Raw genomic sequence first — 15595 nt, 5'->3', positions numbered from 1 at the left:
AAGAAATTACAAAAATAAATTTGGAGATTTTGTCTTACATCAGATCCTTCTACTTGGAAAAAACTTGTCATCAAGTTGATAGTCGAGATCAAAAATCTTCCGCTCTTAATAAATAAATAAAACTTTGAATGCTTTGGTAATTTGATTCTGTTTTAAAACTTGTATCCTTCATATAGTGTACTATAAAATTTCTTGTCATCGACCTTCAATTTATTTTGGTTTTGTGGTTGGCATTTCAACTTTTGAACATATACTCCTTTTCATATTAATATGCAGATCTATAATTAACAATTGCATAATCTAGTATATCATAATAGTAATGTGAAAACCATAAATCAACTAACACCTTTTTCATTATTTGCCAAGAGCGAATTGAATGCTTACCTCAATGCTTTCTATCAATTTGAATGTCTTCCCACCATTCCTTTGCTTCTCCTTCCAATTTATTAGACTCAAGTTTGACCTTTTCTTCATCATAGATTTCCCAATAATCAAAGAGTAATGCTACTGACACAAACTATTTTACAACATTTTTACAAACTGTGCTGATGTGGCTTTAGTATTTTCCAAATATTTATATAAGTAAAAATATGATGTTAGTAATGGACCCATATTAGAACTAGTAAGGATTTGTCACATCAGTTATTTGTAAAATTATTGTAAAATAGTTTGTGTCTATAACATTACTCATAATCAAAATAATCTTCTAAATTAAGAGTCAATCAATAATATCTAACTTACTCATCATCCCCATCAAAGAATGGAATGTTCTTGTATATAGGAGTGTGTCTTGAGTATATTGATGGGTTTTGCCAAGGGAGCATTTCCTTGCTAGTGGGGTAGCGACTGTGCTGGCTATAGTTGGCATAATACTTGTTGGTCATGTAGCTGAAGTTTTAGAAATAGGGCTCATCTGATACATGTGTTTAAACACATGTTTTCAATTTTAAAACAACAATACACGTATTTTCACACACTTTTTCACCCATACGTATTTCCGAAAAATACAAACAACGTTACTAGAATAATATTACCAAACAAGCCCATTTTCTAAAAACAAGTCAATGTTAAAAAAAGTTTTGCTGCCGAAAAAAACGAATGTAAAATTGATTCAATCACAAGAATTCAAATAATGCTCTGAGTCTCATAGAGACAAGTCTTGAAAATTCTCAAGTACATAGAAATTGGAACTTAAAAATGACAAGAACAAGAAATTAAAAATAAAAATAAAAATAAAGCCTTAACAACAAAGTTCTCATCACAAACTGGCATTATAGATATTGGATAGGGAAAGACGGCAAATATTTGAAAGTACTCGGTGTAGATTACGACCGTTCACCCCAACTCAGCAAAATCATACGGCACGAAACAGTTGGAACCCACCTAAGAATTTCAAGCAAATACATTTACACCATCAAAGTCCCTTCGTGACAATGAATGCAACCAGAGTAGTTCCAATGGACATCAATATTCCATTTCCATGCCTCTTGAGACTTAGTGCTCCAGACTCATCCACTTTTGCAGCAACAGAAGGAGTGTCTGCATCTGCATCTACATCTGCACCATTGTCCAAAGACTTAGGCTTTGACAATGTTGGTGCCGAGGCTGGTGCCTTATGCTTAGGCTTAGGATTAAAAATGTCAAGAGGAAGAAGCACTTGATCCACTTGATAAATATCAAGCTGGTTATCCGAATACACAGTTCCACCCAACGTGGTGTTAACAAGAACACTAGAGATGTTCACTTGATTGCCAGCAGTGGTCACGGTTAGTGGGAACTCACCAGCATCTCCGGCTTCTGTGGGCACTGGATTGCTCAGAGTTTGGAAATTTGACAGAGTAACCACTGTGTTTAATATGTGAAATTGTACTAGTTGGGTCTTTTGTAGGTCGGACAAAGAGTTTATAGTGCCCGCTTTGAGGCTGGAAAATGCAGCATCAGTAGGAGCAAAGATGGTAAACCCATTCTTTGAATTGTTGAGCTGGCCATATAATTGGTCAGACACTCCGGTACTTTTTAAGAGGCGGATAAAGACTGTGAACCCACCAGCCTTTCCAAGGATTTTGGAGACATCCGGGACACCTTTCTTCGTAGGTGGGACCTTGGCAGACTGGACTGGGGCTGGCGCCTTGGCAGGCTGAACTACTGGTGGAGTGGCAGGCTGGACTGGAGCTGCGACGGGCTGGCCTAAAGTTGTGATGCAATGGAAGAGAAATACAAGTAAAATTGACAGGGAGAAGAGAGCCTGTTTTGTCATCTTTGAAGTTATTTTTATTGTGTGGAGCACTAAACTTTGCTTGGGATATTTTCAAATGCAAGAGTGGCGCTTGTACTTGCACTTGCAGTTGGAGGAGTGTTTGATATGTCCGGTGTTTGTAGGAGGGAAGAGAGTGCTTTTATTAAGGCTGTGAGACAGTTCAAATAGGTAAAAGGGTACACCTCTAGTTACAAAACCTTAGTTCTTTGTAGCTTATCTGTCTTGAAAACGTGGAGGAATGTCTAGTTACAAAACTTTTAATTGTTTGCACTTAGCAGCTTATCTGTCTTGGAAAGGTGGAAATGGATAAAGTGAGAGATTTTGCTGTTTTAGCAGCTAGTTTGCTTTGGAAGGGAGGAAAAGGAGAGGGGATCTCAATTGTGTGTGCGAGAAAGTGAAGTTGTCTGTCATAACTTTTGCTTTCACAATCACAGATCATTGTCCTTAGCCATGAAACTCAATTATTTGTGACAAACTTTATGAAGGGAATTGAAAAGAAAAGATAGTAAACTCTTGTATCTAATTTCTTACCCTGTTTTGGTTAATTCCTCAAAACAGATTGCAAATAGTTATAAACATATAGTGGACTAACCTTTGAATTAATATACATATTTGGCAGTTTTCAAGTAGTAAAGTATGAGGGGTTTTCCATAAAAAAAGAGTATGAGAGTTTAATAATAATTACTTTTTTGCCGAATAGTTTAATAATAATTACTTAAGGGTCACTTCAATTCCAGCTACATATCAAAGTTTCAATTTTATTTATTATTGTGACAGTTGCCAAACCTCAGTTAGAATACCCAATGTTTTATTAGCCACTCTAGGTAAGCTTTAAGGTGTATTTACATACAGTTTATTTTGCTGAAGACTAAAAATAATAAAAAAATAATTTTCAGTTACTGTTTACAAATGAAAATACTATTCATTTGTCTTAATGCATTATTCATATCCTATAAATAGTGCAAAAGGTACTGGTCAAAAAAAAAAAAAAAAAAAAAAAAAAAAAAGCAAAATACTAAAACATGGACGTGTAGACACAATCCAAACGGTACCCTAGCCATGTCTTTTGTAAATGCGGCTAAAACAAATACAGCTATAGCTAGCTTTTTTGCAGTGAGCCTTGCACTGACACTCTGGCTTGACCAAGACAATCTCAGTTCTACTTCAACCCAAACGTAAGAGCAAACAATTCTAGTGCTAGTTTAGCAACCGGGTTGATGAGATTGCTTCAATTGGTCCGATTAAATCTATTTGGACCGATCTACGTCTCTAGCCCAACGGGCTTCAGGCCCATTGAAGATTGAACTATTGTAATTCACGTATTTGTACCACACTCTATTACTTGTATGACATATATACTCTGTCTATATAAAGTCAGTCCTTTGTACATTAATAGATTTTTTTTTTTTTTAATACATGTATGGTACTAGATGATGTACCGCACGATGCACAAATACTTTATAATTTCATTTGAAATAATTTTTATGTATATTATAACTTATATATAATACTTATTTTGTTGTATAATATTTAAGTTTGCCCACAATATTATTGAACACTTCAAAACTTGATTTTCTTAATTCATATTTTATTTTATTTTTAAATTGTATAACACTATAAGATTATAACATATTATAATATTTACTATTAAAAGTAAACTTTATCTTTTTAACTGATTAAATGATTTTAAAATCTATAAATAAGAATTTAAAGAATAAATACTTTTATACCCTAAAAATACATAAATTTAAGCAGCCTCTCTGACTCTTCTTCAACTACTCTATTCTCACAACCAAATATGGAGACCTCAATCTCAAACACCTAATTCATTATTTCAATGAAATTAAATAAATTATTTGTAAGTATTAACATAAAGAGAACGTGAGAAATTGGCCAAAAAAATCTTCATTTATCAAAATTTAATTGTCTTTAGTTAGACTTCCAAATCCTTTTAAAAAAAAAAATCAAAAATGAAAAAATACTTTGAAATCATCATTGATTTTTATTTTTATCAATTTGGCTCATACCGCACTAAATAACAATAAAGAACTTACAAAGAAACCCACAAATTATGTGTTAAAAATTTATAATAATAATAATAAAAAGTTAACTTCATAAATAATCAATTAGAAGAATTCTTTTTCTTTCTCTTTAGTTCTTATTACAAAAAAAAAAAAAAAAAAAAAAAAAAAAAAAAAAAATTTGACTTTCCTAAACCAAAATCTCAAAGACTCAAAGAGAATGACAACCTTCAAAAAATCAACAATGTCCAACTTCAACATCAAAATTGTAAGCTATCGTCAATGAATAAAAATGAAAGCCTCCTTTCATGGTCACAGCCTACTCATATTGATTAGGATCAAATGATACGATATTGTTGGAGTTATGTAGGTGTCATTGAAAAGTTGAAGATAAATAATATTGTTTTTGGTTTGGATGTATTTGAGATGGGATACCAAGAAGGGTTCTGGGCATGTGTATATAAAGAAATAGAAGTGAAAATGGTGAATGGAAATGCAAAGAGTTTTGATGTTGGACATAATATACTATTTAATTTTTGTAATTGATTAATTTTCAAATTTTTATGTAATTTTCGTTATTTTATGTTTAGGACATTTATTTCCAAGTTTTTAGGTGTTTTTAATATATATATATCGGTCAAATTTGTTTCCTATTATGGTTAAGTATTAATTAGGATTTATTTTACATTATATTTTCTTGTCTATTAAGTTTTATGGAGCACTTAAATAGGCCTCTAAGTTTATAAATGTTTTTTAGCATTATTGATTTTAATAAAAATACAGAGTTTTGTCTATTATTTCTTTAGTGGATTCTAGAACCTTTTCTCCTTGTGGATTCAAGAAACCCTCGTGGATTCGATATTATTTTCAGAAATAAATGTGTTTTGTTTCTTATTTTCTTGAAGTAGATGTATTTTTGTTTCTTAATGCTTCCGCATCCCGCATTAAGTTTTGCAAATGTGAAAGAGACAAAAAGTCTTGAAACATTGAATCAAAAGAAATAAAAGTAATTTTTAAATATTGAATCAAAGGAAATAAAGAGCCATTATTTTTAAATTTGTTCCTATCTCTGATGTGGGTTAAGAGTATTTCAATTCTCTTTAAAGAGTACGCCACATAGTATAACTTCATGCTCTTCTATGTGTGTGTGTATATATATATACATACAGTATAAAGTTAGCCTCCTGGGCAATATTTTATACAATTCAATACAATAAGACATTAGTGTTCAACAAGTCATCAAATCCAGTGCTCTAACTAATACTCTTTGGTGTTCAAGAGTAATCTTGTCTCCCTAAACGTTTTTTTGTTTCTTTTGTCTTCTCCAATCCGCCACCACCAAAAGTGATGCGTTACGGCAGCCAACACTTAAGACACTAAATCTCTCAAAACCAATCTTTGTTTATCACATCGCAACCACCATTGGATATATCCAACAGAGGTGGAATTGAAACCAATAGGCATGTTGCCTGGAATTTCGGTCGCCAATTCCATATAACATACAAGCCACTCCAAGTATTCAAGCTAGCCTCCCCACGCTCAAGACACATGCTAGCACACACACAACACACAACGCTAGCAAGATATGAGCACCAAATAGTGCCACATCATCCCTAGCCTTAGGTCAGCAATGCCATGTATGCCACATCATTTGACGAGTCAACACACTGACCCGACCCAACTTAGACAAGACCCAAACCAAATTTGGTTGATCCAATTCATGATCCCATCAGCAAATCGAACTGAGCTTTTGAACTGGCTTGAATCATAAACTCGAACTGTCCTAATTTGTGGACTAGAGTTGAATTTAATCATGGTTTGAATTTTGTTGTTGATGTCGCTAAAGCTTTAACAAAACAAACACATTGCTTTCTGAATGAAAAGAAACTAAACGCGTTAGTTTCTTAATGAAAACCTCGAATTCACAAGGTGATAAGTTTCTGGAATCCATTAGAAAGAAGTAATAGACAAAAGTTTAAATTTAATTAATCTCAAAATTCAATTGCCTTTAAAAGCTACAACGCATTTAAATATTAAAAGGAAAACCTAGTGCGGCTAGAAAGACACCTAAAGTTAAGGAAATAATAACTCTAATCCAAAAAATATGAAAATTACATAAAATTGCCAAAAATAAGAAATTACAAAAATAAATTTGGAGATTTTGTCTTACATCAGATCCTTCTACTTGGAAAAAACTTGTCATCAAGTTGATAGTCGAGATCAAAAATCTTCCGCTCTTAATAAAAAAAAAAACTTTGAATGCTTTAGTAATTTGAATCTGTTTTAAAACTTGTATCCTTCATATAGTGTACCATAAAATTTCTTCTCATCGACCTTCAATTTATTTTGGTTTTGTGGTTGACATTTCAACTTTTGAACATATACTCCTTTTCATATTAATATGCAAATCTATAATTAACAATTGCATAATCTAGTATATCATAATAGTAATGTGAAAACCATAAATCAACTAACACCTTTTTCATTATTTGCCAAGAGCGAATTGAATGCTTATCTCAATGCTTTCTATCAATTTGAATGTCTTCCCACCATTCCTTTGCTTCTCCTTCCAATTTATTAAACTCAAGTTTGACCTTTCTTCATCATAGATTTCCCAATAATCAAAGAGTAATGTTACAGACACAAACTATTTTACAACATTTTTACAAACTGCTGATGTGGCTTTAGTATTTTCCAAATATTTATATAAGTAAAAATATGATGTTAGTGATGAACCCATATTAGAACTAGTAATAATTTGTCACATCAGCCATTTGTAAAAATGTTGTAAAATAGTTTGTGTTTATAACATTACTCATAATCAAAATAATCTTCCAAATCAAGAGTCAATCAATAATATCTAACTTACTCATCATCCCCATCAAAGAATGGAATGTTCTTGTATATAGGAGTGTGTCTTGAGTATATTGATGGGTTTTGCCATGGGAGCATTTCCTTGCTAGTGGGGTAGCGACTACCGGCTATAGTTGGCGTAATAATTGTTGGTCATGTAGCTGAAGTTTTAGAGAGAGGGCTCGTCTGATACATGTGTTTAAACATATGTTTTCAGTTTTAAAATAACATTACACGTATTTTTACACTTTTTCATCCACACATATTTTAAAAAAATATAAACAACGTTACTAGAATAATATTACCAAACAAGCCCATTTTCTAAAAACAAGTCAATGTTAAAAAAAAGTTTTGCTGTCGAAAAAAGTGAATGTAAAATAGATTCAATCACAAGAATTCAAATAATGCTCTGAGTCTCATAGAGACAAGTCTTGAAAATTCTCAAGTACATAGAAATTGGAACTTAAAAATGACAAGAACAAGAAATTAAATAAATAAATAAATAAACAAGATAAAGCCTTAACATCAATAGTTCTCATCACAAATTGGCATTATAGATATTGGACAGGGAAAGATGGCAATCATTTGAAAGCACTCAGTGTAGATTACGACCGTTCACCCCAACTCAGCAAAATTATACGGCACGAGACATTTGGAACCCACCTAAGAATTTCAAGCAAATACATTTACACCATCAAAGTCCCTTCGTGACAATGAATGCAACCAAAGCAGCTCCAATGGACATCAATATTCCATTTCCATGCCTCTTGAGACTCAGTGCTCCAGACTCATCCACTTTTGCAGCCACGGAAGGAGTGTCTGCATCTGCACCATTGTCCAAAGACTTAGGCTTTGACAATGTTGGTGCCGAGGCTGGTGCCTTATGCTTAGGCTTAGGATTAAAAATGTCAAGAGGAAGAAGCACTTGAACCACTTGATAAATATCAAGCTGGTTATTCGAATACACAATTCCACCCAACGTGGTATTAACAAGAACACTAGAGATGTTTACTTGGTTGCCAGTAGTGGTCATGGTTAGTGGGAACTCACCGGCATCTCTGGCTTCTGTGGGCACTGGATTGCTCAGAGTTTGGAAATTTGATAGAGTAACCACTGTGTTTAATATGTGAAATTGTACTAGTTGGGTCTTTTGTAGGTCGGACAAAGAGTTTATAGTGCCCGCTTTGAGGCTGGAAAATGCAGCATCAGTAGGAGCAAAGATGGTAAAGCCATTATTTGAATTGTTGAGCTGGCCGTATAATTGGTCAGACACTCCGGTACTTTTTAAGAGGCGGATAAAGACTGTGAACCCACCAGCCTTTCCAAGGATTTTGGTGACATCCGGGACACCTTTCTTCGTAGGTGGGACCTTGGCAGACTGGACTGGGGCTGGCGCCTTGGCAGGCTGAACTACTGGTGGAGTGGCAGGCTAGACTGGAGCCTTTGCAGGCTGAACTGGTGCATTTGCTGGTTGGATTGGAGCTGCTGCTGGCTGGCCCAAAGTTGTGATGCAATGTAAGAGAAAAACAAGTAAAATTGAGAGGGGGAAGAGAGCCTCTTTTGTCATCTTTGAAGTTAATTTATTGCGTGGAGCACTGAATTTTGCTTCAGATATTTTCAACTGCAAGAGTGGAGGTTGCACTTGCACTTGGAGGAGTGTTTGATATTTCTGGTGTTTTTGGGAGGGAAGAGAGGGCTTTTATTAAGGCTGTGAGACAATTCAATTAGGTGAAAGGGTACACCTCTAGTTACAAAACCTTAGTTCTTTGCAGCTTATCTGTCTTGGAAAGGTGGAGGAATGCCTAGTTACAAAAATTAATTGTTTGCAGCTTGTATGTCTTGGGAAGGTAGGAAAAGGAGAGGGGATCTCAATTGTGTGTGCGGGAAAGTAAAGATGCCTGTCATAACTTTTGCTTTCACAATCACAGATAATTGTTCTTAGCCATGAAACTCAATTATTTGCCACAACCTTATGAAGTAAGTTGAAAAGAAAAGATAGTAAACTCTTGTATCAAATTTCTTACCCTGTTTTGGTTAATCCCTCAAACAGATTGCAATTAGTTATAAACACATAATGGGCTAACCTTTGAGTTAATATATATATATATATATATATATATATTATCGCAGTTTTCAAGTAGTAAAAGTATGAGGGTTTTTCCATAAGAAAAAATTATGAGAGTTTAATAATAATTACTTAAGGGTCGCTTCAGTTCTAACTACACATCAAAGTTTCAATTTTATTTATGGATTTTGTTAATGAATGCCCTAAGGGCACACAATAATTTTCATTTTTAGAAAAAATATTCTTGAGAATTGAAAAAGCATTGACAGTTTTTTCAATTTCCAAGAAAATGTTTCCAAAAATAAATAGCTTAATGTGTACCCTAAGGGCACACATTAATCGAACCCTTTATTTATTACTAGTCACAGAGCACACATTAACCGGACTCTTTATTTATTACTAGTTGCAGATTGCACGTGATAATTTTTTAGATAAAATACTATTTTGGTCCCTAGACTTTATAAAGAGTTTTTTTTTTAATAGTTTTATCATATTTTCATAATCTTGTCTATAACATTTTTTACCATTATCGTATGATTTGCATAACATAGACATTAAATAAGAGGAAGAACTATTCATTAATTTTTTTTCAAGTCATAGTGTATGAAGATTATGATTTTATATATATATATATATATATATATATAATTTCCCTAGTCAAAGTTTGATTAATTTTAAGTTTAAATTTTGTATTATAGATAATTGTTGATTTTATTTCACTATAAAGTTTTCAATGTCTCCTTTATAACCATTTCTATTTTATTTCTTACTCCTCATGACCACCTTTTTATTTTTCAAATAACGGTTATTAATTGATGCTTGATTTCATTTCTTTTTTACTTCCTTCATTTATTCTTTATTACTTTGTATGTTCCCTTGGTAGTTGTAAATTTTATGGTTATCAATAAGAAATAGATATCATGGATGGCTTAAATAGTTATAGATGTAGTTACGTTAGTGGTATGTCAAAGGGTTTTTTTTTTTTTTTTTCTTCCAAATTTTCAAGGAAATATGAAAGACATTTCTCTAGTTTGGTCTCAATCAATTAAAATATCTATAATATATTAACAGAAGTAATAATGAGCTTAAATTTTTTAATGTATGAAGTGGTTAGGTTAGTGGTGTGTCAAAGGTTTTATAAAAAAAATTTAAAAAATAATTCCAAGGAAATGTAAAAGGACTTTTTTTATAAAAAGAAATTGTGACTTTTTGAATTGTAGAAATATGATTGTTTTAATTACCTTATGTATAGATTTCATTATTAAGTTATAAACATCTAAATTAAAGTAGATGAATATATAAATGCAAAATTATATGTAAAATTATAACCGCACAAGATAAATATGCATAGATAATTTTTTTTTTTTATTCATGAATCATTATTTCATTCTTTACTTATAAATATCTAAATTAATGTTTTTTTTTTTTTGGAAAAAAAATCTAAATTAAAATAGATAAATATGTAAAGGTAAAATTATATGAAAAGTTAAAACTACCCAAGATGAACGTTTAACCACTTATAGATATGTGTTTTTGGAAGACTAAAAGTATACACAATTGCTTTAGTTGGAACTATGTAACTATGCAAACATTGTTGCAAGTGGTTCCATCATTTGCAAATTATCAAGTTTGGTGGCCTTGCAAAACAGATATTTAATTTTGCAAAAAACTTTACATGAACTCCTCTTTTGTGACAACCTTTTTTTTTTTCTTTTTTCTTTTTTGTGCCGAAACAACTTAAGAATATTAAGACTTAAGTTAACACATGTGGTAGTTGTAAAACACGATAGTGATATGAAAAATAGAAAGATTTAAATATTTAAAAAAACATTTTTAGTAGATTGTAATATAAAACTTTTTTTCTCAATATTTTATGTAACTTTTCCCATAAGATCAATATTGTTGGCATCCATTAAAGATGATACATAATATTTTTGAGAAGAAAAAGAAGAAGCAAAGACGATGCTAACACATAATATAAACTTATTAAGTTTGTGTGATTTAAGTTTGTGGCAAAAAAATATTAATGTATCTATGATAAAATTATTTATCAAAATGATATATAGTAGTTCATATTTTTTTAGACTTGATTCAATAAGTTCATTCTCAATAGCCTTTTAAGTCTACAAATTGCTCAATCTATTGGCCCATACACGGATTTTTTTTCAAAATAATTACAAAACCCAAACAATTTTATTAGTTAGCAACGTTTTCAAACTATTTAGGAAACTAACAACTCGAGTATGTGAGACTCGATTTCACTGTAGCAAGATTTCTTGAGGAACTCGAGTCTTTAAGACTCGATTTCCTGTTCATCATCTTCTTCGTTCGTTCTTTTTTTTTTTTTTTCTCCATCTTCCATCCCACACCTTCTTCCCAACCCCCAAAAAACCCAAGACAGTGCTTCCTTCTTCAACTATATCCATTTCTCAAAATCCCAAACCCAAATCACAATCGGAGCAAAAATGGGTTTGGATTTTGAGAAATGGATTTAGATGAGGGGTTTGGATTTTTGCTCCAATTGAGATCATGATTTGGGTTTGGGATTTTGAGAAATGGATATAGTTGAAGAAGGAAGCACTGTCTTGGGTTTTTTAGGGGTTGGGAAGAAGGGTGTGGGACGGCAGATGGAGAAAAAAAAAAAAGAACGAACGAAGAAGATGATGAACAGTGAAATCGACTCTCTTATACTCGATTTGCTACATTGAAATCGAGTCTCACTTACTCGAGTTGTTAGTTTCCTAAATAGTTTGAAAACGTTGTTAACTAATAAAATTGTTTGGGTTTTGTAGTTATTTTGAAAAAAAATCCGCCCAGACATAGTCAAAAGGTGCTATCTAAATTATAAATTATATGACCCTTTATCACACAAATATTCCCCCAATGTATGGTAAAGGAAGACAGGTTTGTGTCTAGCAATTTTCTTGATTTGTGTTGCATAATTTAATAGTATGGAGGATGTGACTAGATTTAAATATTGAATAAAATAAGATGAGAGGAAAAAAAAGTAACAATAAAATATATAGTAATAAACATCAAATTATCCAAGTCATTTTATGTAATATAATAACATTATATTATTATATACTATAAGTATAATGTAGTAGAATAATATTTAATCAAAGAGAATATAAAAGATAACAACTTAAAACACAAAACTAAATTACATCAACCCAAATTAGAATTCTAATTAACACAAAAATTCATCAACCTAAAGAATTGATGCAATAAAAAAAAAACAAAAAATGAAAAACAAATTGAGAGAGAGAGAGAGAGAAGTAACATTTTTTGTGGGAGAAAACTATGCATAAAATGGAAAAGAAAATGTCAAATTTATAGTTAAATGTTGAGAATAAGAAGAGTCAAAATAAAGAAAGATAAAAAGGTAGAGAAAGAATGATATTAAAGTAGAAAGTAGTGGGGAGATGAAGAGGTAAAAGGGAGTGAGAGTTTTGGAAAATTAATAATAAAAATAATGGTTAAAAAATATTTTAATTTTTAAATAATGGAGTTTTTAAGTGACCTTAAATGAGAAAATGTTTAAAAATATATATAAGAAAAATTGGAAACAAAAAATGATGATATGGCTGCTGATGTGGCTCAACGTAAGCGTAGCAACATTAAATGCTACGCTTCAGTTTTTAGTAATACATATATTTTGACAGTTGCCAAACCTCAGCTATAATGCCCCATGTTTTATCAGCCTTGCACTGACACTAGCTTGACTAAGACAAGCTCAGCTCTACCCAAATGTAAGAGCAAACAATTCTAGTGCTAGTTTAACAAACGAGGTTGATGAGGTTGCTTCAATTGGTTCCAATTGCATCTATTTGGACCAATCTACGTCTCTGTGACGGAATGACTAAGGGCCCGTTTGGTAATGTTGTTCTAGTAACATTATTTAAGTGTTGTGGAAATATGTGAGTGAAAAAATATTGTAAAAATGTGTTTTGTATTATTTAAATAACGAAAACTATTGTTTAAACAACACAACCAAACAAGCCCTAAACTACCAAAAGCATGGTCTAGGAGAGTTTGGAATGATAGAATATAAGCCCAACGGGTTTTGGCCCATTGAAGATTGAGCTATTGTAATACGCTTAATTTGTACCGCACTTTATTGCTTTTTTTTTTCTTTTTCTTTTTCTTTTTTTTGGTTAAAAGAAAAATGTGAACAAAGCCAAGACCAAGCTCAAGACCAATACCCAGCCCATTATTTTCAAGTTCCAATCTATTGCCTTATAACATATTAGCCTCATCTTACACGCTTCACGTGTATGATGAAACTTTTTATTTTTTATTTTTTGGATTTACACGTTTTACTCATAACAGTTTTATTTTATTTTATTTTTATTTTAAGAAGAAGTTGCATGAGTGCTTGACTACTAATGTGAGAGAATTGTGGAGGTGAGAGAAAAAACTGTTTTTTTTTTCTTTTTTAATTAGCTAAAAATTAGGAGTTTTTAAATTACCAATTTTACATGTCTAATTCTATGATTTAAGGCTTAGAAACGGATGAATTTGAAGGTATTTTGGATATCAAAATTGAGGATTTCAAATAAGGAAAACTCCTTAAATAGTAGTATAAATATACTATGTCAATATAAAGACAGCCCTTTGTAATATATTTTATACAATATAAGTCAATCCCTCACTCCCTTTGTAATATATCAAAATTGAGGATTTCAAATAAGGAAAACTCCTTAAATAGTAGTATAAATATACTATGTCAATATAAAGACAGCCCTTTGTAATATATTTTATACAATATAAGTCAATCCCTCACTCCCTTGTACAATATACTAGTCGAAAACCCGTGCAACGCACGAGAACTTACCTATTTATAATAGACTAAAATAATTTTATAAAATTTTAAATTGATTATGAAACTATACTATTACGTGAATTGCTCCTATCTTTTTGAGTTACAATTTGATGAATAAGCCAAATTTAGATATTGAAAAAAAAATAACTAAAAAGTTCTAATGTTAAAACATTCAAAAGGGGAAAAAAATTAGAAAATTTACTGGCACTGCCTAGAAATTATTTAAACAAAACAAAATATATATGACTACCAAATAGAGAAATATAAGAGAAAAATAGGTTACCTTCAAGAGAATAATCCATAGTTATAACAGTTGAAATTTGCTAAACTGTTTCAAATATTGCAAAAAATTGAACCCAAAAATTTAGATGGTCAAACTTTCAAAGACAATAAAATTAAAAATCAAAACATTCAGAACCTACAAATTATAAAAACAAAACAAAACAAAAAAAAGTCATTATTGCGAGACAATTTCAGTAAGGATGGAAAGCTTTTCTAAGTTTTTTTTATCCAATTCTTCCTAATTGATGAAAAATTTGGTTCAAACATTGTCGAACACTTTGAAGGTGCAAATAATATAGGCTTCCAACATAATATTTAATTAATAAACAAAGAAGCATGACACCATAAGAGAAAACATAAGATAACATATAGTGCATATACCTTACTCCACAGCTGTGAGAAAATATCCACACAAAAGGAATTAAAAACTTGTACATACGTCTCCATAAGGTAAAGTTTAAGGTTATATAATCTAAAATAATATAGAATATAGCATCTTTGAACCACACAAAAAGTTAGCAAACTTACTACAATACTTGTAGTTATACTATATATTGTAAAATACTACTCCATACAAAACAAAAGCAAAAAAAAAAAAACTAATTCACAAAAAAGAGAAAAAGCAATAGCAAGCGTACCAAAGAAATTGAAGTTTAGGGTTTTCTCTCTTAGTGGAGACGAACAGAGGAGATTGCTTTAGGGTTTTCAAATATTTTGTCTCTTATATATATATATATATATATATATATATATAAAAAGAGACTCCTGTTAGGACTCTCTCACTATTTAGTTTTAAAAATTAAAATTTTTTTAAATTAAAATGATAATGTGGAAAATTGTGGGAGTTTCAAAAGCTTTGGTTTTATATATATATATAGATTATACAATTCAATACAATAAGACATTAGTATTTAACATGTCATCAAATCAAATCCAGTGATCTAACTCTCTGGTGTTCAAGAGTAATCTTGTCTCCCTAATCGTTTTTTCGTTTCTTTTGTCTTCTTAAATTTGCCACCACCAAAAGTGAGTTACTGCCGCCAACACCTAGACACTACATCTCTCAAAACCAATCTTTGTTATCACACCGCAACCACCATTGGATATATCCAACTGCGGTGGAATCACAACCAATAGGCATGCCGCTTGAAATGTTGGTCGCCAATTCCACATATCATACATGCCACTCAAATTGCTCAAGCCTCCCCACGCTCGAGACACGAGCTAGCACACACACGACACACAATGCTAAAAAGATATGATCACCAAATAGTGCCACATCATCCCAAGCC

The 15595-nt window shown here is 31.5% G+C and overlaps 1 protein-coding gene and 1 pseudogene across 1 annotated transcript; both read right to left on the bottom strand.

Annotated features, from left to right (window-relative positions):
* Positions 1-1245: 1245 nt before the first annotated feature.
* LOC115983728 (fasciclin-like arabinogalactan protein 12) lies at positions 1246-2353 on the bottom strand. Its single transcript, XM_031106493.1, has one exon. It carries the CDS (start codon positions 2255-2257, stop codon positions 1415-1417), a length of 843 nt encoding a protein of 280 aa, XP_030962353.1. The 5' UTR covers positions 2258-2353; the 3' UTR covers positions 1246-1414.
* Positions 2354-7825: 5472 nt separating this feature from the next.
* Positions 7826-8704, bottom strand: LOC115950991 (annotated as a pseudogene).
* Between the last annotated feature and the right edge of the window lie 6891 nt (positions 8705-15595).

Source organism: Quercus lobata, chromosome 1, assembly GCF_001633185.2.
Source record: "Quercus lobata isolate SW786 chromosome 1, ValleyOak3.0 Primary Assembly, whole genome shotgun sequence".
In the NCBI taxonomy this organism is placed as follows: Eukaryota; Viridiplantae; Streptophyta; class Magnoliopsida; order Fagales; family Fagaceae; genus Quercus; species Quercus lobata.
The sequence above is the reverse complement of the archived record's forward strand: the minus strand, read 5'-3'. Positions and strand labels throughout refer to the sequence as shown.